The following is a 25,277-nucleotide window of genomic DNA, read 5'->3' on the forward strand; positions in this document are numbered from 1 at the left end:
TCACATCTAAAAATAAAACATTTAAAAAAATATATGAACACGCAAAAACCGTAATAATCGTTTTTTTTTTTTCAAATTTATTTTTTCTATAAGAAATATTATTGTTTTTCTTTGATCAAAATATATTACTTAATGCGTCAGAGAGTAGAATATTTTGAAAATAAAATTTTTTGTCGATATATCAATCTTTCGATTTTCTATGGCTGAAAATAGGTGGAGCCGTCATTCTAAAGAATTTTTTCTGTTATTGTTGTGTCTCCTGTGCCATTGGTCAATCTAATCTAAATTTATTCCGTAAAAGAATTATGTACTTTTTTATTTTTAACTTGCTTAGGATCACCTTCACTGTACCACAGAACAGTGGGGCGAGTAGTGTTAAGTGAATATAAATTTAATTTATAAAAAAATAATGGTTTTACTTATGTTAAATATTCTACAAGAACAAAACTACACAAAAAGTTTGTTATACCCACAGTGAAACATGGTGGCAATTCAATTATGCTATGGGAATGCTTAAAGAAATAATGGTTTTAATAAGTGTGTTTCAACATTCCAAACACGAATCAAAAATTGTAATGGATTGGTTAAAAGTCTAAAGCATCGATGCTCGTCCTCGTCCAAATTCAGACATCAACCCTATAGAAAATATAGGGGATCTCATTTATAAGCAAATTCGACATAAAACTTTAACAAATTTAAATGAACTCATGACAGCAATTCAAGATTTTTGAAGTAATATAAATTTATCGTATATTCGGAAAATGGTCGACTCTATGTCACGGAGGTCGGCCGAAAACAAAAAGGATATTAAGTGTTATATTAATTAACCCAGATTTAATCATTAAAATCCCTTTCAAAATTAAAGTTGCTATATTTATTACCCAGCTCAGTCCAAAAAATATATGCAATATTTCATAGAATAAGAATATACTAGTTTTTATATGACTATATGACACAGCAACAGTAAATTAATATTATTCTAACAATTCATATTAAATAAAAAAGTTAAGGCTAAAATATTTAACATTTTAAAAAATTGCTATAATAATGACCTCTACTGTACATTCATGATGACGACAACTTGGAACTCATATATTTGCGCAAACATAAATAGAGATTTTTGTTTGGGAAAGTTTTGCGTTTTAAAAGTTGTAGAGACGGCGGAAGAACAAAGTGCAGCACGATTCGCCCTTGAGCAGCTCGATCGAGCTTAAAATGTCTTTCATTTTAACAAATAGCCACGAACAGTTATTTAAATAAATATGATTTTCCGTTTTAATGGAAAGATTTATCGGCCGAAAGGAATGGTTTGTATTTATTTAAAATGCAACACATATTTAAAATCTAGTCTATCGTTCAGTGTTTTATAAGATATGTAGCACAGTTGGAAGGATCTAACGAAGTGTATGAATTTTACAGACGCATGGGTATGATGGTGGACGAGATGATGCAAAGCGACCAATCGACGATGTCCTGCAGCGCCCTCCCCGGCTTGAGCCCAGGACAAAACAGGATATGTCACATTTACATGGACCACATGAACTCGGTGGCACTTGGTGCCAAACAGGCGCTCGCCGAATGCAAACACCAGTTCCAAAATCGACGGTGGAACTGCTCCATCCTGGACGACGTCAACGTCTTCGGCCCCGTAATAACTTTCGGTGAGTCCAGCCGTTTTCCTCTGGCACCACTGGAGAGCTTACGTATATGTATTAATGCATGGAATGTAAGTTCAATGAAAATCGCATCGGATTCCGATAAAAAACTGAAAGGAAAGCAGGATTATTGTAGGATACATTTTTAATGAAACATCAGTGAGAGGTATGCGAGAACCGCTATTTCCGCCTAATGAAATAATCGTGCGCGAATCACGTCGGAAAGAGTCCGTTTGGAGATGCGGCGCTGAAAGTGCATCTGTGCAATCGGGCACGCAAGCTTTGTGTGTAGTGGGTGGCGGGCTTGCGGCCATAAATCCTCGCAATTATACGATTTATTCGACACGAAGTCGTCTGGTAAACCTGCGGTTTATTATTTGAGCTCGCGGGGCACCGGCACGGCGAAGGCAGAGCAAATATTTCTATTAGAGACTAATGTTTCGAATAAATTTTGCATAACTGCATTCACGGGTAAGCCAGGAAAAAAAGGTAAAGTGCATCTCGGCGATGTCTTCGTGGAACAAGTTGCTCGTGACCTTGGCAGGCTCGGTATCACAGATATTCCAAGTGCGTTTCAATTTAGAACCTTATCTTAACTGGGGAAAGCATTGGGATGAGCAATATTTATAGTTTTAGCATACTTTCGAAGTGCACAAACGCCTATACTAATGAAACCACTAATTGAAAACGTGCAATCTTGTTGAAACAATCATCAATCAGTGGTTTTTACTTTGAATGTTTTCTTTTTGTGGACTATTTTTAGCTTCCTTATTTATTGAGTTTGTATTTAATTAAAATACTCGTTTTTGTTTTAAATTAATCAATATGGTTACGAGCAGGAACAGGAGTCCAGCCAGTGATGCACATGGTACGATGCCTATCAAAAAATGAGATTACATCCCTTATCCATTTTACGAATCACTGAGTCAGAAAAGTGCGATCTATGCTAATCGTAATCGTACATTGATGAATGGGCGACCAGCTAGGATTTTATTACGACATACAATTATTGCAATAATTCAATTTATGCGCATACATTGTGCATGCTCCGTCGGATATTGAAGAGCACTCCAATCTCAATCGGTTCAATTAAGATTTGTAGCAGAAGATGTTCCGGTGTGTTCCAACGTCTCTAAATTATTCATTATTCTTTGTTATTATCCAAAGTATGTTGTTAAAAGTTACATGTCCTGTCGAAGAGTGTGTTCCGATTCGTGTTTGATGTATGTAAATGCGGCGAACCTGTCCATCTGTATGATGTCGACAATTCTTCAATTAGAGTTTTTGTCGAGTATGTCTTGTTCATTAATTAAATTGATTAATTAAAATCTTGATAGTAATCTGAAATCTTAACGTTCGATCTCATCAACTTATAGACGGCAAAAAATACTATTAACCGAGTATGTTTTGTTTTAGAGATACTTAATGAAAGTAAAATAAATGTTTATTTTGTTGAACATTGATGAATTCATTTTATATATTTTTTGTAGAGGATAGAGAAAGTGGAGAATTTTATTTTATTCTTCCTATAAAGAAACTCATCTCTCTTATCTGTTCGATCTTTAACCATCAGTCAAATGATCTTTGATGTTCAGTTGATGTGAACCTTTGAAACATTGATCTCTTACCAAGATATATTAGTTTTATTAATTGACTGAATTCAATTGTAAATGTTGATGTATAATACTAAAAAACTTTCAATTTAAATTTTTCTTTATTCCTTGTACTATTTTTAAAAAAATTAATTGAAATAATTAAACGACCGTACGACAATTTAATACCAACACCTTGTTAAATATGTACATACTCATCCTACATTATTTCCACATTCAATTTATTTTCTCATGTCCATAAAAGTAAGACGAAGAGGCCGATTCATTAGATAAGAACATAATCCCCATAAGTTGAACTAATTGCCAACTAATATCTAGATGGTGTTTCAGAAAAGAATTTCTCATCGTAGATTAAAATTAATTACAAAACACGTTTCATCACTCCTCAAATATAATCGATCTGATTTCTGGATTTAATTAAAACCATCAACGATACTCGACATCAATTGATCCGGATTCATTTCACTAACCTCATATTTTTAAAATTTTTATTGAAATACACATACAGTAGTGGGCATCATTACAGCAACTAGTGCTAAATATTTTAGTCGTAAGTTAACGGTTAAAATATAGAATTGAGCAGGACATAAATATATATAAATATACATATAACTTCATTTTGATTTGTAATGATTAATCTGTTCTGTTACTTAATTTAACTTAACACTATGTACAATATCCTTTTTGTTTTATAATTTTGGGCCATTACTGTAGCATAGACTTGACTATTTTCCGAATATTCGACAAGTCTGTGTTCCTTCAAGTTTCTTAAATTTTGGATCTGTGTTTGGGATTGTTTTCATGTTGAAACACATTTATTAAAAGAATCATGTCTTCAATATATGGAAGCAGATTATTGTTTAATATATTTCTGTATGTTAGGGTGGTCCTTAGTAGAGGTGTTTTCGAATTTCTTTGCTTCCAGGGTCTCAAATGATTTCTCCAACTAAAATAATATGGACAAAATTTATTTCGTTCTTTAGAAATTTGTTACTAGGGGTCAAATAAATTTAATGAAACATACATTTTTATAGAGAATTTAACGCTCTACGAAAAAGTTTCTTCTGATTTTTCATTAAGTCGATTGGTTCAAAAGTTATTCAAGCTCAAACTTTAATTTTTTATAATTATCAATATTATCAAATACATTTATAAAATAAACATTCATGTTTTAACATTTCTTATAAGCTTTTTTACCTAAAATTAATTTATGTAATTATATAAGGTTAAATGCGAAATTAAATTCTGTTTTACTTTTTTGTTCAGTATTGATTGATACAACTATATTAATATTAGAACCAATATATTTCTTTAACAAATTAGAGCTTACCACTGTTTTAAAATTGTAATGCTTATTCACTAAACTTTATTCCATTTTATTATTTTTATCAGATTAATTTTCAAAAAATAATATGTTTCATTATTTATGATATTGGTATTTAATTTATTATCACACACACACACTAACCTAACCTAACTTTTGGAAAACTATGTAATTTGTAATTTTCCCGGTATTTTGGAAACGGAACGTAAAAATGTAATATATTTTAAATTAAATTTTGAACTCGAATAACTTTTGAATCAATTGAATTAGCGAAAAATTATTGTATATCTCATTATTTTAAATTTATTTGTCTATGAGTAAATTCTAAAGCACGAAAGAAATTTTACCCATGTTCTTTTTGTAAGAAACTTTGAACTGTAGACTATCTGTGAGTTAATAATAAGAGCTCAAATTTTCAGGGAACATTTTTTATCAATACGATCCTACTGTACATAAGCTGTAGTTGTTTAATTTTGTCCCTGTACGATGTTTAGCATAAGTAGAACCATTATTTCTTTATAAATCAAATTTAGACTCGTCACTAAAAACTAGTCGTCCCCAACTGTGGTTCAGTGACTGTAATCCTAAACAAGTCAAAATAGAACTTTCACATTTTTAGTAGAAACCAGGTTTTTCCTGGTAGGTGTGAGGTGAAATAAACTTATATCCTCTAACCTTTTTCTTACAGTCCTTGAACTGATTTCCCAGTACCATTTTCTTCAAGATGGTTTTAATTTCAGTTGGCGGATAACATTGGATTGCTTATTACATTTCAATAATCCAGTTATAGATTTTCTTTCCATTTTTTCGTTGTTGTATTTCCAGTAATGATTAAATAATTATGAAAAGCGAAAAACCGTTAGTATATAATCGATTTAAATTCACAGAAAGCAATGATAAACCGTAAAGTAAAAAGTTGCTATACGTACTATATAAATATACTACTGTATTTAATATTGAACTAAATACAGAAAAATTGAATAAATTTAAAAACTCAAGTGGAACATGATTGTTATTCTTTCTTTCTAATTCCATATGGATTTATTGTAATCATGAATTGGTACAGATCATAACAGCGACAACAAAGGAATACAATCGGTCATAAAAATACATGCACCCCTCACTTATCACCCAGTATTAGCTATTTAAATGAGTACTTGCTGTTACAGTTCTATAATTCCTAACAATAACTAATTTATTTGTATGTAAATGAACGTCTCATAAAATATTGAGGGTTGGGCGTGACCAATTTGACCTTACCCACTCTTTTAGGCATAACCTTTTTCAAAAGTTTTTACCAGTGAATTATTTTCTTGTATTTTCCTCGCGTGTTGTTGATTTATTGGCCTCATATGCATATGGGGAATTAATTTATACGATAAATCATACATTAATTTGTCATCGGAAAACGTAGGTGACTACAAATAAGGATAATTAAAATGGAAGAAAAATGTTGATTTATTTGGATATTTGTGAGATTTATTATCAAGAATATCCTGTGAAACTATCGAGTAATTTGTTCTACTTTTTTTAATCTTAGGTTTGATAAAATCTACATTAACAAACAAATATTAATTGTAATTAATGTTCTTGAGACATAATTCATGTTGATTTAGAAAGTAATACATGTGTTACTACTGTTAACAATATTAATTGTGGCCATTTATTTAATTTCAAGCAATAAGTAAAAATTAAAGATCGCATTAAAAATGAAAATAAAATTTGCGTTAGTCCATTAGGTAGTTACAAGGTTTTATGTTTCGCATGGAAATAAGCAAGCGTATAAAACTTGATCCTTTGCTTTTAGTAGGTAACAATAATGCGGTATCTATTACTTCCTCAATACGTGCGAAAATCGTGAACAAATAGACATAAAATTTGTTCCTGTATACAAACTCACATTATGAATAATGATTGACAGTTTACGGTCAACGATTATTGTAATTTAATATCATATTATAGTCTGCATAAAAAGTAATTTCATTTTTCGATTAATTATCCGGTTGTTAATGTGTGTTTTAAATAATGGCAGTCAATTAAAATATAATGGGTTTGGAGAAATTTTCTTTTCACATAAAATCATAAATTATTTTACACTGGTTTTTATTTTAATAATTCTTCTACGAATAAACTGTTTAGTTAATCTATGCGCATTGAAAATTAAATTAAATACCTCCGACTTGTTTCGATCCGCATAGGAATTCTTGTAATCGGTAAAGACATAGAAATAATATATCTAACACATAAAGGTACAAGAATTCAGATTTCTCTGGGCATTTAAATGATAATTTTATACTCGGTGCGAGACGATTTAAATACATCTGACATAAGACACTAAACGCTTGATAACGAAGCCTGTGTAAGTTTCCAGGACTATTAAAGATAATTTTCTACTTTATAATGAGAAAAACTGTTTACTTACTTGAAAATTAAACGAAATCTATGCTGGCATAAAATTTGATTAAATCAAGATAGCAGCAACTGCCAACGGGAATCCAACTGTTCTCCAGATTTAACCCAAACAGATCCTCAACTTATGACATCACGATTGGAGTCTGTTTTTTTGCGAGTTGCAGTTTCCTGTTGCCGAACACGCCGAAACAATTCCTCAAATTAGTACGTCTCCAATTATGGAACGAAGATTAGTTGTATTAAGCTATCAGTGCAGGGTGATTAGCTTAGAACAAATTAAGAATATGTTCCTGATGCACGGTTTCCTTAACGGCACGTAATGATCATTCGTTTAATTAGAACCGAGAATAGTATTTTGTCTGTAACGTCAGTATTTTATTATCGGTGTTCTTGCGGTTAATTGAGTCTAATTACGTTGGCTCCAGCAAATTTATTAATCAGTTCTTAAGCAAATTTTGTATTTTCTGTACAATAGCTTTCGTAATAATTAACTTTTTCATTTTCAGCAAGCAGAGAGTCGGCATTTGCTCACGCGTTGGCCGCCGCAGGTGTGGCACATGCAGTTTCGAGGGCCTGCAGGGACGGTCAACTGTCTTCCTGCGGATGCTCCAGAATTGGACGACCCAAAGACCTGAAAAAGGACTGGGTCTGGGGCGGCTGCGGTGACAACCTGGACTACGGATATCAGTAAGTGATTTTTGATGTGTAGGCACCATAGGACACGTTAAACTTTCTAAGATTACAAAACGTCTCTAATTGGGATATATTTTTAATGCCATTAAACGAACTGAGACGTGCATGTGATGCAAGTTTGTTGTTGGAGGCATTTCGGTGGACGTCTATTAAAAATTAATTATGGAAATGAATATCTTAATAGCCAATAAATAATCTTCCGTTTTTTTTTTCTTCTCTTCTACACGAGATCTCATTAAACGAGCGCGGCTCTTGAAACTGTTTCGGTACACTTTTAACACTCCCATCGCGGTTCATTAGCATTTTAATGTCTATATCTCTGAAACTGCCCACTACAATACACTAATTAAAATCTCCAATAATAAATATATTTACGCTACCTGATTCTTTGTCTTGTCTTGTGTTGCTGTTATATCCGTTATTTATTGCTCATTATTGGATGTTCTTGTAAGGGCTTCTTTATTTTTGATTTAAAGAATCAGCGATCAATGTACAGTGAGGTCGTAAAAGGTTCCCTCCCCCTGATAACTTTTAAATGGAAGAAGTTATCCACATAAAAAAATTCTCTATAAAATGTTATCAATCTAACTAAATTATGCATTTGAAATATATTTTTATTGTGCATTCAATGTTATTTTGCTATTTAAAATCGTGAATTTAATATTAATTAAACACTAAAAACTTATCTTCATCATCTTCTCTTCAAAAATGAGTGTTTAGGTAAATATTTACAGTAGAAGAAAACATTTTTAGTATCTCGTTTACTTCAGAATTGTTGATTGTGTTTATAACAGTTTTCAAATGTAGAGGAAGACTTTTTTAATAGATAATATATGTAAAGGCATATTCAAAAATAGAATATTATGAAAATTGTAAAAATCACTTTTTGATCAAATTTACATAGATAAAATTTAATACATTATATGAGCGTCATGGACATCGATGACTACCATACCTCCTCTAGATGCCTTATATGACGTTATTCAATTTTTCTTGAGGTATGTTGGCGAAATAATAGCTCGAAGCTCAGGAAGAGTATTAGAATGAGGTTGATGGTTCTAAAGCCGCCGTTTTAACATATCGCATGCATGTTCTATAGGATTTAGGTCAGGCGACCTCGGCGGAAGTTGTAATGTCTCAATACCCAGCGTTTCGAGCCGTTCGAGCACAATTCCTGAGCGATGCAGACGAGCATTATCATCAACAAAAACGATAGCAGCTTGAAAATTTGGTAGTATTACCATGTTAAAAGTCTTGAACTCTTCGACGATTTTGTAGAACACATCGTCTGGACCAAATGCGAACTCGGCCATCAGTGTACAGCCTAATTCTATTTTCTTCTTTGAAAAGTATAGATTTCCATTCTTTATTCCACTGAACATGAGACCTAACTTATGTCAATCATAGTTTGTTATGGGCGTGGGACAAATGCAATCGTACAAATGTTCTTCATAACATAACTTTTGAGGTAGACTCCTTCATCTTTCTAAAGTAGAGTTAGGTTGATGAAATAGAGTACCCAAGTGAAAAATAACACATTAAGTCTACGTACAATTTCGATCTTTGATTCCAACATTCCGGTTGGAAAACTTAGGGAGCTTTTGTCGTATCTTTTTGTGTCGAATTTCATAAAAATTAATAAAATAATCACTGCCACTAACTTTTGAATATGAGAATATAAATAGGTATTGTTGATTATTGTCTGATTAATTTATTATTTAATACACTGCAACAATCTCCATATAATTTAATATGAAATTCCTTTACAAGCTTTTAATTACATTTTAAATTAACAGCGGTTAAGAACGAGTATAATTACAAGGATATTGTTAATAAACAATTATGGCTTGAAGCATATAACGAGCAAATAGAAGCAACATTAAAACATGCAGTTTATTATTATCAGAATAAAAATTGTGTATAATTTATTTTAACATAAAATATGACACGACATTTTAAAATTAGAAAACGTTCAATTCTGTATGTATTCAAAACATATACATAATTAATTTTTTGAAATCATTAAATTAACGTAATCAATTATGAAAATGCATTTCCCAAGGTTGTCTGAATTTATTATGAGTTCCCGTTAACGTTGATGGAAAACACTAATAATAATCGATACGTGTCCAATGTGCTTGAGTCACAAGACATAAATGCGATTTATGCACGCGACACAAAATCTTCATGGCAAATTGTCGATTTTATGGCCGCACAATCTAGCATAGGATAAGATAAATAATCCCAGTGGAGGATCTCAGACGCGTTTCGTCATGGATTGAGCGCCCTGTATAATAAACGTCACGAACACCCCAATCGATCTGTCATGTCCCGAATCCGGAACGAATCGCTAATCCCCGGATTTCGGGTCGTTATAACTGGATTCACGTGATTTTTGCATTTTGAAGGATTTGACGATCAACGTAACGAACGGCCACAGTAAATCAAATTTCAAATAGTCGGGGGACCACGGTTTGCCGTCTCAAATTGGAAATAATACCGTGATTTTGTTTTCAGATTCACCCAAAATTTCGTTGACGTCAGGGAGAAGGACCGAAAATTTAAGCGGGGCTCCAAGGACCACGGAAGGGCACTGATGAATCTTCACAACAACGAAGCAGGAAGGAGGGTAAGCATTTAAAATTTAACAAAAAATGAGCCGAAGAAGAGTAAACATCTTTCAAGGCGGGATTCGAAATCGGTGTGGATTTGCATACATTATACTTTGAAATCATGTTGAAAGCTCAACGAAATGAATAAAAAAACTTAATTCAAACAATCATTTGTTAAACGAAACCTACTATTATACAATTAAGCTTGTTTCCTCGGTTGTGCGGCACTAACAGCCCACAAGAATGTACTTTACAGTTATTTGTGGGACTGTTTGGTGTGTTGCAAAGACCATTGGATTAACTTAAACGTTTCAATTAAATACGATAATTGTGTAATGTACAAGTGGTGCACAAAACCGCTTATTTATCATGGAGTGACACAAGGCGTGAGGTATGATTTCTCACGGCCGCAAGAAGCCATTTCTCATAGAGAGAAACTGTAAAATTCTGTGATTAGAAAAAAATATGGGCACAGATTTGTACGACCTGCAAGGGAAATTATTCATTATAAATTCAACAATACTTTTGTACGAAGAAATGTTCGTAGTCATTTACCATTTTCTTCCCACGAAACTAGAAATTCAGTGAGGCATCTGCTGATAATGATCAACCATGTTATACTCGTGACTCTATTAGCAGGATAAGAAAAAAAAGTCACAAGGAAGAAAATCGTTGGTAATAATGTAATTTAGTGATTGTGCGTATTAATTATTTATTAGCACTGCGGTGTGAAAATCGTAAAGTAATGCGCTCAAAGCGATTGAAAAATTACGGAATTATTCTGATTAATCGTAATGTATTTAAATGTATTCACGTATCACACCACTTAATGGCCGTATCAATAATAACTAATTATTTTATTAGATAATATTTCTCGGGTGCATTAACTGGTTTGTATTAATGATTCTTCTCAAAATAGCCCACGGAATTTATTTTAATAAGGCTGCAGTCACGTTAATTTATTTTCAGTGAGAGAGGAAATCAACTTATTTACTTTATCTGTGGCCTTTAATTACTTTTTCTGGCTGACTTATGCCAATTGTCAAAGAAGATGTTTTTCAATTTCACAGCTCTTGAATGAGATTAGTTTTTTGATACTTTCAAAGAATATATAATTAAAAAAAAAGTTAAATTAGTAAAAGTACCATTAAATTTAGTAAAACATAATATCTGACATCTGAGAAATACTTATTTTGTATTGGACACCACGGTTAATTTGAGAATATTTTTATTGGACTCTTCGCTCATTAACACTAATGAAGCGACATTAATAAATGTTTTGTTATTATAAAAGTAACTAAAAAACGGTTCTCGAAAATGGAAATATGACGAAGAACAGGTTCTGTTACATTCACAAAGGTTAATATTCGGTAATGATATATAAATTATGTTTTTAGTACCTTGACCAAATTATATTTATTAAAATCAACGCTATCAATATTTTTTATTTTTTAGTAGAATCGATAATTGTCATTTTTTATTACTTTCATTATATAAAAATGGGTTTATATACAATTTTTATTGCTAGAGTAAAACTAAGTTTTTTGTACTTATGGAAATGAAATTTTGTTCGACATTTTGTAATATGGAAAACAAGAGAAAACCTGTAATTTTTTATTATTTTTAGTTTTCTATAACAATTTATATATAAAAATGGATTTCTATAAAAAATTTTATTACTTAGTACTTGTGTTTAAAATAATATCAATAACAAATCAAAATAACAGTAATCAAAAAGTTCAGCATTTCTCTGAGTATACTGATAAAAATAACAAATATTCAAAGATGAAATTTATTACTTATTATTACTTTTTCAAAATGGGTTTACATACAAATTTCGTTTTCTACATTAAAACTAAATTTTTCTGTATTCTGAAGTCGACTTAACTCTTTAATTTTAATCAATATTTTGTCGGATTAAAAAATTTCTGGTAACAAGAAAAAATGTATCAAGACAAAAATTACAAAACTGCATAATTTATTTGAGTATATTGGATAAAAATGATAACAAATATATTACATTGAATGACAAATGTTTCTATAATGTGAAAGACAAATGTAAATGTTTTACTTTTTAATATTTTTACTTGTTTTCGAAAACTATTTTATCCACTGAAAAATAGAAAAGTACGCAATTTTTTAAAGAACAAAATTAACTTGACCAGTTGCATAGTAAAAACAACAAGAACAGAAAGAAACAATAAATAATATAGGTGCTGGTTTACAAATCAAGTACTATAGTTCTTTTTTCATATAATTTAATAAGCTATAATTATGGTCTCTACTGTATAAATAAAAATGAAATTTTTATTGTTATCATTAAACTAAGATTTTTGTGGTGTTCAAATCGGTATTCGATTGATTGATTTTGTGACATTAGAAGAACTGTGAATATAGAGATAAAAATATCAAAAAGAATATTATATTGATGACGAATATGTTCATTATGTGGGAAACAAGAGAAAACATGTCACTTTTATCAAAATGTGGAAAATTTTTTATTACTAACTTAAAACTGGATTTTTGTGCTCTATAATTTAATTCAACATTAAATGAATGTGGCATTAAAGGAAAGAGTAACAATAATAAATATATAATAAAATACAAATCACAAAAGTTCCCCACTTCATCGGATATATTGATAACAATAATGAAAAAAAAAGTATTACATTGAATGACGAATGTCTCTATTATGTGAGAAAAACGAGAAAACGAGCGAATGATCGTGTCTTATAAGTAGAACCTGTCCTGTTGGAGATCTACTGCGGCAACGTCCACTCCAAAAAATCTAATGGTTTCGTTTCGCCATAAACGTGTACCCGACCATAAACGCGTACAGAATGCGTTTCGCGTCGTTTCAGCGCTTCCAACACTTGTAGGTGTTCCTGGAAGGACGAGATTGCTGACGAATCCTGCACCAATTCAAAATGCTCCCGTAATGTTTACACGGTTTTCCACAGAAAGAAAATGAAGAAGAATTTCACCGCGCATTCCTGAAATGATTACAATAAATTTGTGTTTTTCTTGTAAGCACTTCTGCAGTAATCGTTTACGCGGAATGTTCTTTATTTGGAACGAGGCATAACGTTCGACGTTGCTCAGTTATTCGAAAGTCGCTGGCTGGCTGATCGCGGTCTAAGAAAAAGTGTCACAGACGCTGTATATTCCGCACCATTCTCTTTAGTAAAATTTAAAAACGCCACTTATTTACATACATTATCAGTTTCACTGAAAACATTCGAATTGCGTACGTCTCCTAATTCGTATGTGTATTTTAATGTGAAGGAGAAAACGAAATCTTCGAAGGGCCCATTAAACCGTAAACATCGAAAAACAATGCGCAATTTGTAATGGTACTTTCGGATCCATAAGCGTACTTATATCTGTTTTTTTTTTTAATTTCAGGCGGTCATAAAGAAATCGAAAGTGACCTGTAAATGTCACGGTGTCTCAGGATCGTGTTCCTTAATAACCTGCTGGCAGCAATTGGCCACATTCAGGGAAATCGGTAAGTACTTACTATAATTTTTGAATGGCATGAACTCTCGCCATCCCATTTTTTATTAACCCAGTACGGAAAATCCAAAGAAACAATAAATATTGCACAAAACAGCAACTGAATTCCCAATAACTGTCTTCATTAACCCACAAAGGTTCGTGATCGATGGCCGTCGTCACAATCGGTTAACCGACAATTAAGCGCAGTTATGGTACAAGAATCGATGCGATATCAATTAAATTTTTACCACAGTGTTTCTAAGATTTTTCTTACATCGTTAAGATAACTGACGATTTAACTGTTTTATGATTAAATGCCCAAAATTTTACAAGTGATTCTTATAATATGAGTAGACCAACTAAAAGGTAAAAGACAAAAATGACAAGTTTATACAAGTAGACTGAATAATATTGTTATCAGTTAAAAAATTATTCATATTTGAGTAATTCTTACCCACTAATAGTTTAAAAAGGTCTAATCTAAATTTAGTATTAGACAATTCTCTTGTTTGGGTGATAAACTTTTTAAAAAAGTATCAATATACGTATCATGGCAATGTTGAACTGACCATATTACATATTAATTAAAATTACCTTTTATGTAAACTGGTAAACACATATGTAACAAATAAATTAAGTTTTAAGATCTTCAGTGTATCTGCAGTTTAAAATGCATCTAAGAACTCTACTCTGAAAGTAATATACCCTCTTTAAACGACAAGACAGTCCCCAACTCAACAACGAATAATTAATGACAGATACAAACAAATAATGATAAGCAATAAAAAGCACATTCAATGCACACATTCTCTTCAAATTTCTTATCAGCAATACTCATTTATTTAGCCTCCCACACAGCTGGTAAACATGTTTCGCCCAAGACAGTTTGCATCCAATGTAACCCTCAAACATTTGATTGACTCATTGGATATATTACCTCTTTTCAAAGAAAATACCATTTATAGCGACATAACACGAGAACCACTCCATGAGATTATGTTGTTGTTTCAGCATCGTACTTCATATTTTGAGAAGTCTCATTGGCATATCAAATAAAATTAGCAAGTTCACACTTACATCATTAATAGTATGCCGATTGTTTATCTCAAACATAGTTAAATTTTTATAATAAAAACTAAAAAAAGTATTTTATACTACAAAAAACTTCATAGTTTCCCAGGAAAATGTTATCATTCCACCAGAAAATAAAAGTACTTCAGCTCAGAATTTAATTTTATAAAACTACAAAATAAAAAGTTTAAATTTAAAAACCTTAAAAATTTCCCATTAATGTAAAATGGGTTAAAACAACTTTCTTCCACGTAATGAAGTTTTATTATTAAAATATTTCTAAAAACAGCTAAAAACTTAATATTTCATTAACAGAATTTTTCAGAGAAACTTTAACTGACATTTAAGACGAATTCTTTTTAAAAAATCGATGCACAGAAAAGTTATAAATAAGATAATGAAAAGTAGTCTCAAAATATGTAAAAACCAAAGAATTTTACTAAAAATTGTAGATTTTAAATTTTCCATATAAACCAAAAAATTAAAACAATTTCGACTTTTTATTACAATTACAACATTTGAACATGAAAATTTGTTGGAGAAGTTTAAGCTATTTTATAGGGACCACCTTGTACACCATTTTATTATTTTTTGATTGTCTTTTTACAATCAATTAAAAAGACAAAAACATCGATGGGACACCCCTAATGAAATTGATTATAATAAATTTAAATAAAACGATTAAGTAAATTTATTAGAAATTAAATCACTCCTTGTAGTTAAATCGGTGAGAATGTTTGGCCACGAATTTTATTATGTTTATGTAAATTTGGCCTGTTATTGTGGACAGGTCATGGGTCAGACGACACCCACGTGTCCACGAAACATACCCATAAACAATCGGTTTTTCTAATGTTTCGAGTGTTTTCTCGAAACACTAACGATTACAATAATAAAGGTATATATAGAGAAATATTCAGTGTTAATTGACGGTCTTAATTAAGAGGTTTTATTACTGGCAGACGTTTTATAGTCTCGTAAATCGATCCAGCGATTATTTTTTAACTCGTGTTCGAAGTTTGTTTCAACATGACCATTCAAAAAGGAATTATCACTGTTATGATAATAGTCGCAACTTAGTGCGTGTATGTGTTTGATAAATATTTGTGTGGTTGTGTCGTGTGAACTGTTACCTACATACGTTGAAAAACGTTATGTTTGTCTCTCGTTAGCTCGTGATTTAAGAAACCCATATCATCTGTATTATCATCATTAAAATATTGTTTATTTTTTAAAGTAAATCTCATTACTATTAACAGACAATTAAGTTCTTTACCATTCTCATCGCAAATAGATGTCATAGTTCTTCCGGGACGTAAAAATATTAATGCATCTCTCCTTTCTATTTCCAATAATTTATACACGTCAATCGATTGATTGACAGGTTGTCATGCCGTACAAGTTTACCCGGTATGCACGAGACAAAACAAGCTAAATTCTTTCGCAATTTACACGCAATTGTTTTCTTAATGGCATTTCAATTGTTGTTGCTGAAATATTAAAATATAACAGTTAGAAAGACAGACAAAATATAAAAATTTATAAATTAAACAGTTAAATTTAATAGCAATACACACAACCGTGATTTTACATTTATTACCATATTTCTTTAACATAATTTCAGTCATATTTGCATCTTATTACATTTGAACACCTGTTGATAATAATTATAATGATTATTATAGATCAGATACCTGTTATGTATCGATACATATACTTAATTAATCAATGACACCTATTTTTAATGGTTCTACGTTATCCTTTTTATTTATTATCATTTACAAATAGTAAAAAGTTTGTTTTTTTTATGAGTAACTACTAGACATCAACGAGGCGTAAGAAGAGAAACCTATTCACGTTATTATACTCAATAATTTAGTTTTATTCGATAACAAGTAAAAATTTTTAGAATTTCATATCACCTCCCAAGACGTTTTGACGTAAACGATCTCCATTCAAGTTATCTATCACATCGATAAAATTTAAGTATTAAAATGACTGACAGTCAGTTCGACTAGTTTGGCCACTATTCATTCACAATAAATTTTAATTAATCTACAATAAATTATTGTCAACTAATAGATATCGTTGGCTGTTTCACTATTATTCATTGTTAAGATTTATATTTGTTACCTAATCAATTTGTCTTGTTTCTGCATGCATTCATTTATCTCTAGCATTTCCTAATGTATAAATCTTCATAAATGATGATAATTAATCTATTAGTTTTAGTATTAATTGTTCAAATTTCTACGTGGGCAATTTTAATTATAATTCCACACGAGTGAAAATCGTTTGGAAATAATCAAACACATTTGCCACGGTCCGTATTGGAAATGTAAACAGTTTTAAACAATGTTTGTTCACGAATTGAGTTAATTATTAAATTTATTGTCGGACAAGTTTCCGCTTTGTACTTTCTCCGTACTCGGTACGTTCAACGTAAAAGTCCCTGTGGCTTTCAGAAATACAAGGAGATCAAATAGAAGTTTCTAAAAGTGAATAATTCACCTTTTACCGATGCAACGTGTTATGTTATGTTTTAAACTAATCATGTTGACACTGGCCATTATAATTGTGTGGTCAAAACTAATGAGTAGATGTGCGGTCGGACAACAATTAACACAACCTAAAAAAGAAATGTTGTAGTTCGCATTTAGAACCCTGCCACTTGGTGGGTTTTATGTACTGAGGCGAGGCGTAATTTGTCGACGTTTCCTGTCATCAAAGTTTACTTATAGGAAGAATTATCCGTAAATTGCTGGTATTAAGATCGGGAAAATTGTTATTTATAACGAAATTACAGTCCGCGAACGTGTATTAAGTTACATTATCCACATGAAGCGCACTGTTTGTCTTCATTTTATACGTGGACAAGCAACCGCACATCATGGTAAAACAACTTTTGAATTTTTCCAATTAATCGCGTCTAACTTATTATTGGTTTAAACTGCACAAAGGATTGTTGTTTACGCTGATTTCCTGATCATATTCTGAGTTTCGTCTTCTAACTTTTCGTTGAAGTCTCTAAGAAAACGTTACTTAATGATCACCATATCATGAATAAATAAGGAAACTTGTACTTACTTATGTATTTAGGAATATTAAATCTACAGTAATGAACACTATTATAGAAACTTTTTAAAATGTTAAATAAATCTTTTGTATAATGTGAACTGTTAAAATAATATTAAATTACTATTGTTTCTTATACTATGAAAACTGCTATATTAATTTTTTATAAATAAATACATACAGTTACAGTCACAAATAAATCAACAAACATATTTTTAATAAAAACATACAATAGGAAGTTATCAACGAACCATATTTTTGTCAGATAGTGTATCTTATAACGTGATTGATGTCACACTTGAATTTAAATATAATCCGTTTTTATAAAGTTTTTATGATTTTTTTTTATTTACTGAACACTCAAAAGTAAAGTAACGCCGTTATAAACCATGTAATTTTAGTTTGTCTTTAGTATTTAGTAGTTAATACTAAGCAAAGTTAGTTAAAAAAGCCTGCAGGACGAGCTTTTTCGAATAATCTTAAAAATCTTATTGTTTTCAAGTACAAATCAGGACTTAAACAAATTTTAATTACGTCGCAATTATTGTGTCAAGAACAATTCGAACTTGCAAACACCACTGCAGCGACACTTAAACCTGGACAACCGAAAAAAACAACAATATTGATAATCGGAGGATTATAAGAGCATCCAAAAGTGACCCGAATAAAACTGCTGAGGATCTTAAGACTAAATATTCACATTTGGGGATGTCTGTCAGTACCGTAAGACATAGGCTAAGGCAATTTCAAGAAAAAATACAGCTGCCAAACACAAGTTTGCACGGAAGGTGGAATTCTATGGATTAGACGTCCAGTCAACAAAATGCTTGGCCCTAAGTACACCAAGGGAACAATTAAGCATGGAATGGAGAAATAATGGTGTGAGGCTCATTTTCTGGGTTTGTAATAAGGCCATTGGTAAAAATAAATGGAATAATGGATAGATTTCAATATTTTGATATCCTTACCAATTGTATGCTACCGTAGGCTGAGGAAAATGTGCCTTTGTCGTGGATTTTCTAGCACGATAATGATCCGAAGCATACAGCCAAAGTTATAAAAGACTTTTTTCTTCCAATATTGTAAATCGCATGAAGAGGCCAGCCCAAGGACTCAATCTAAGGCCCATAGAAAATCTATGGAACATGATAAATCTTAAAATGAGGAGAGTTCACTTAGGCAAATTTCAAAACTCAAATGAACTGTTTGAAGCTATTATTTGGAATTCTGTTTATAAGCAAAAGATTGTTTCTTTCATAAAAAGAATATGTCAAGAGGTAGTAAAAAATAATGGATATTCTACTAAATACTAACAAAAATATTAAAAACCTAGGTATTTTATTTTGTTGCTTTACTTTTGAGTCGTTGGTTAGTAGTATATTTAACATAATCAGAACCATCATTTTTTATAAATTATGTACGTCACTAAAAAATATCCGTCCTCAAGGTGATCCTAAGCAAGTCAAAATTGGACTTTTAGTAGAAACCAGGGCTTTTCTAGTAGTTCTGGGGTCAAACAAACCCTCATCCGAACTAACCACAGTCCTTGACTAATATCAGCAAATCCCATTTCCTCCACATTGGCTTTAGTTTCAATTAACTAGATTGGATTATTCTTGGACATGGAAAATAACACATACACAATAATATTGAGTCTTTCTGCAACATTGCATCTTTTTATGTTGAATTTCATTAAAATTAATAAAATAATCATTGCCTGTGTATACAATCAAATACAATTGAAGTGGACATTTTAAATTCATAAAAGTTTAATATTCCTAACTTTTGAACAAGAATTTATTTCGATGACGATGCTGATTCGAATTCGATATTGTCCATCAATTATTTGAAATAACAATCATAACCATTCAATAATTAGAAGATGCGGAAATCGTCTTGTAATCAATCTATGGCACAAATCGGGCGAGAGGGCTCACCACTCGAAAGATAATAAAATTACCATAATTGCGCACGGAGCCGGGCAATAATTCATCTCAATCGTAATTTACGGATATAAATGTACATACAGTCCGTCGGTTAAATTGCGGAGCATAATTGATGATAAATAATTATGAAAATCGCGGCCATTTTTCAACGGAGCCCACCCTCCGAGCCCAACAAAAAGCTTTTCTGTAAATGTTTGCACGGAAACGCGAATAATCCTCAAAATTAATTGTACAGTTTCACATTGCCCGATACTTTATCGTCCAAATGACCGATAAAGTTAATTTATTTAACCATTGTTTAATCATCCGTTGTAAATATTTATTAGTCTACCACGCACAATCATAATTAAAGGGTGTGAATAATTTAAAGATTTACAAATAACATAATGGGAAATATAGTTTGAATGGCCGTGCAACTAATTACCATTAACGTAGATTTACATTTCAATGGACGTATAAATTAGAACTGGTCTGACCTTTTCAGGACTGCAATTTTTGTGCCCGTTCAATTTTAAATGTCAATTAAAATTAAATTACACCAATGTGCGCGACAATATATATTTTTTTCTTAATATCGGAATACAATTGTGGATTTGAAAACAAAGGGACTTGTTTAAATTCATTTATTAACGTTACGACAACATTGAGTTGGTATTTGGATAAAAATTATGGTTTAACCTATTATTATTTATCTAATTTATTGTAATAAATACACTGCGTCGCAAAATTATGGAATAATTTTAAAAATTAACAAAAATGAAATAAGTATGTTACGTTTTTCATATTATTATTATTATTTTTAAATAAATTAAAATTACAGTTTTAAGGAAAATCTATGAATATTTATTGAAAAAGAAAAAAATACAATGCTGTTAGAGAAATAATTAAATATGACTAAATTTTAACACTTTTCCACCACGTGTGTTAATAACCTTTTGACAACGTCGCCTCATACTCAAAATTAATGTTCTTGTGACATCCTGATCAATGCCCTCCCAAATTTCTATGATCTTTTCCTTTAGTTGGTTTATGGATTGCTCTTATTTATCTTTCCATGTGGTCCCATGATCTTCTAGTCGTCTATATACTCTTCTACGACGACCATTGCAATTTGAAGAAAACCTAGACTCATCATTAAACTAAACAGCTTCTCCCTAATGAAAGTACTCTGGAGGTAAATTCAGTTGATCCCTACGATGTGTTGCAGATGCGGGATTATGTTGTTTTTATTTAGTCTTCTTCTTATGATGTCCTGACTTGAAAACTGTTGTTGCAGTAAAGTACTACTTACAAACCTCTGTCTAAGGGTTTGCATTCTTGAATATCCGTCTTGTGGTGAATTTATTCTTTTTCGTCCCTGTCCAAGTTTTCTTTACGTTAGTAAATATTCCATAATTTTGCGGCGCAGTGTATGTACATACACTGTACAGAGTAATATTTTTAACTTGAAATTTTCAAATATCACGATTAATAGACATTCTACAAAAAATATCTATGACAAAAAATTGATCAATTGTCGATATGTCGGGGCCTTAGGCGGACCAGATAAATCTTAAATAGTTTTGTGGCTAAAAATACGTATCTACTTATAAACCTACGATTACGATTTTGTACTAAATAAAATCCATTGCAAATAAGCAACATTAGTCATTAAAAATGCTTATTAATTTTGTAACTTGAGTTATTCAGTAATGCCTGCCAATCCGGGTGCTTGATTTACGTTAGTTCTTTCCCCTCATCACATTTTAATTAAAATTAAAACTCAAAATGAAGTCCTTTAATTCTGAAATAAATAACTGAAATCCCTCGATTTCTGAATTACAGAATTTTAAAATTACCGCCTGCCCCACCTGAGTTGGAGCTTTGTTATTCTTCACCTCCATTTATTTAGTGAATTTAGTTCTCTAATGTTTCTGTCTGATAAGTTTCCGAAACTGTTTCTATAGGTTACTTGGCTACGGATTTTTTTGACGATAAACAAATTTTATACAAAATAAATTTTACACAGTCAGACATTTTTTTATCTCCGCTTTTCCTATATTATTCCAAAATTTTTTGTACGACAGCTTCATAATATTGGTAAGAAATATACTTATTTATTATAACTAATTATTTAAGACAAAAATCTTTTTGTTTTGGACTTTTTTGTTTGTGATGATTTTCTACAATTTACTATGCATTCGATCCGTCCTAAATTTAGAAAAATATGATAGCATTAATTAGTTTTTGAAAAATTATACTAAAACCTGTTTTTGGATTTTCTTCTCTATATTGTGACGTTAGACAATAATGTCACATACTTCATAATCTTCTCCAGCGACAGTTTTTGCTTTTTTATTAACCTAGTCACACCGCCGGACCATTTTTTATGTGTAAAGTGACAAAAATTAATAAAATTTCAGGAGATTACTTGAGAGACAAGTACGACGGCGCAACCGAGGTCCGAATTACAAGACGCGGACGTCTGCATCGTCGTGACAGGAGCGTCTCAATACCAACGGACTCAGATCTGGTCTATCTAGAGGACTCGCCGAACTACTGCCTACGCGACGAAACCACTGGCTCGCTTGGCACACAGGGGCGTGTCTGTAACCGCACTTCGCAGGATATCGACGGGTGTCATCTCTTATGCTGCGGCCGAGGGTACAACACCATAAAGTCGACCGTAAGGGAGCGTTGCCACTGCAAATTTAAGTGGTGCTGCCAAGTGGAGTGCAAGACTTGCGTCAGATCGACGGACATACACACATGTAAATAGGTTCTCTTTGGCTGGATTGATACTTATCGGCAAAGACCGTTGTTCCCGGCAAGGATATAGGTAAATATATTTTATATTGTATGGTAGGTACTATCTAAACGGTCAACGTCATGAGATACTAGATAATATCCCAATTTGTAAATGCTAGCATCTAACAATGCCTTTGGTATCTCCTTATAGGTTTACATCTTCTTCACTTTACACAGAAGATGGATAAACGCGAATTAACAAACAGTCAGTGAAATTAAAAGTGCGTGTAAATAATCGAAAGATATTTTCAATGTTGTGAGTAGTCTGAGTGCGAGTAGTAAAAACTTCTACACAAAATTCGGGACTCCAAAGCGGTGTAAAGATGTTACGTACTTATTGTTTTATTTTTATGTTTATTTATTATTTAGAATATTTATTTTGACGGGTCACCAAGTGACCATTATTGTATAGAAATACATATGTAATTTACTTTAGTGATATATTATTCAGCATAATTGAACAAATTCAAGATCTCAGTCAGTTGTTTGTATCCACAAATTACAATACAATGCACAAACAATTTTGCATCCACATGATTTCAAAAATTTGATTAACAACAAACGTATTATAGTTAGATCATTAGTTGTTTCAGTTGGTTTACTCGATGAATGAATGAAATGTATGCATCACAGTCGTAAGTGCTGTTTTCTCTTATAATATTTGTTTTTCACCACAACTGACTGCATAGTTGATTTAATTGTACAGATATGTATTTTCTTAAATTTCAGTAACATACATATTTGTTCTGTTTTTTTATAGTTATTTTTTTATAATTGACAAATCACATCGAATATTGCATTTCTTCCAATAAATATATGTATGAATGTATTTTTAAAAATTCTGTAATTTATATGAATGTAATTTTTGTATCGACCATAGAAAATCCCATCAGTATTATATTAGTGAAAATATATTACGTAGAAACTATTTTTATTTGTATAATAAATAAAAACCTATAATCAAGAATGTGTATTTATTTAAACCTTTTAACAATTAATAAATATTTCAGACCCAAGAGAAAGAACTCCAATAACAAGAAATATGTCAAAAAGCAATATAAATAAACAGTCTGACTCGATTTCGAACAATGGTGATGCCCGAAGAAACAATGTAAATAAGGGTACTTACTATAAATATAGGACCAAATTATACGGTAGTGGTGAGTAACTTAAATTTATACACATAACGTGTCTTAAGGCATAACAAGAGAGCAAATTTCATTTACTTTTCGATGTAATTTTGAAAAAATAAATTTTAACATTTAATTTGTTATACAAAGATCTACATCCTTAAATATTTCAGATGAAATAACTTCAGAAAACAGATTATTTACGTCAAATAATAATTCACAATATAGAAACAAGAGACCGGAATCTGTATTTCCCAATTTCAAAAGCAGTGAAAGAAGTTACTCTGCCAGTTACACATCTAGATCAGCAGCTAGTGGTAAGTTGTGATATTTTCAAGTAGCGTTTTCTTTCCTAAATTTGTGTTGCCCCTCTTAAAAGTCCACTTCATTCACTAACTCTATTAATGGTATAATTCTGTATTACAGATGGCAACAATAGTCGTGAACGTAATCTAACTAAATCTAAATTGAATTCTGTGTTAAAAAGACCCGAATCTATAGATTTAAAATTAAATTTAAGCACTAATAGGATGTATCCGTATGGTAATCAAAACACTGATTATAGTAAGTCAGAGATGAGGCTAATTTTAAATGTTTTTAACGTTTAATTTAAAATATTAAAAATTTCAGAAAAAGGCTATAGCACAGTTAAATCTAAAGTTGACTCGGGATTAAAACGGCCAGAATCACTAGACCTCAAACTAGATCTAAATCCTCTGTTTAGTGACAGATCGTCATGCAGCTGTAAGCCTCAATTTTCTTATCTCACATATTATAGCAGCAGTTATCCTTAACAAATTTGTATTTTATGACAGAATAAAAAATTAATTATATACAGTAGTGGCCATAATTAAAGCAACTTACTATGGTCTTACATAAGTCTTACACGAATTTTCGAACGACTTGCTTAGGATCACATTCACTGGACTACATGACAGTGGGAACGAACAGTTTTTAGTGACGAGTCTCTAAATTTAATTTATAAAAAATGAGGGTTCTGCTTATTTTAATTATTCTACAGGGACAAAAATACACAAAATGTTTGTAAATTATCCTAAACGAATTTTCAAAATTGTGATGGGTTGGTTAAAAGACTAAAACAGTTAAAACATTTTATAAAATAGGACTATATATAATTTTTATAATACTGTAAAAAATTAATAATTCTTTAACATTTTAAAAAATTGCATTAATAACGACCACTACTGTAAATTAGTCTTTTTTATTTGGAGCTGCAATATTTAGCATATAGAAAAATAGCAAAAATCTGTATTTTAGGGTACAGTACCTCCGACAATAGCCAATCAAGTAAATGCGATAAAAAAGTATACAAATTAAATTTAGGACAAAGAGATGACAGAACTTACACTTCTATATATAGTGCAAGAACCACCTACAGCGGTAAGTGACAATTTGCCTAAATTATATTACACATGACCGTGTTTATAATTACACAATGTT

At 31.2% G+C, this 25,277-nt stretch overlaps 1 protein-coding gene across 4 annotated transcripts in view; it reads left to right on the forward strand.

Annotated features, from left to right (window-relative positions):
- The window catches only part of LOC109595177 (UBX domain-containing protein 6-like), a 50,007-nt gene that overhangs the window by 20,769 nt on the left and 3,961 nt on the right, over nt 1-25,277 (forward strand). The window contains exons 3-8 of one of the 4 annotated variants that reach the window (XR_007547045.1): nt 1,420-1,661; nt 7,511-7,691; nt 10,215-10,326; nt 13,715-13,817; nt 22,302-22,717; nt 22,838-23,553. Coding sequence is in view for 2 of the 4 variants with exons in the window: in XM_049961499.1 (XP_049817456.1) it covers nt 23,729-23,846; nt 23,990-24,133; nt 24,243-24,380; nt 24,447-24,560; nt 25,095-25,217 (637 nt within the window). In the remaining 2 variants the exon portion in view is untranslated. Of the gene's footprint in view, nt 1-1,419; nt 1,662-7,510; nt 7,692-10,214; nt 10,327-13,714; nt 13,818-22,301; nt 22,718-22,837; nt 23,554-23,696; nt 23,847-23,989; nt 24,134-24,242; nt 24,381-24,446; nt 24,561-25,094; nt 25,218-25,277 lie in introns of those variants that run through there. The other 3 variants (XR_007547046.1, XM_049961499.1, XM_049961500.1) reach the window with 3 other exon arrangements.

The sequence above is a fragment of the Aethina tumida genome, chromosome 1 (genome assembly GCF_024364675.1).
Source record: "Aethina tumida isolate Nest 87 chromosome 1, icAetTumi1.1, whole genome shotgun sequence".
NCBI classification, from domain to species: Eukaryota; Metazoa; Arthropoda; class Insecta; order Coleoptera; family Nitidulidae; genus Aethina; species Aethina tumida.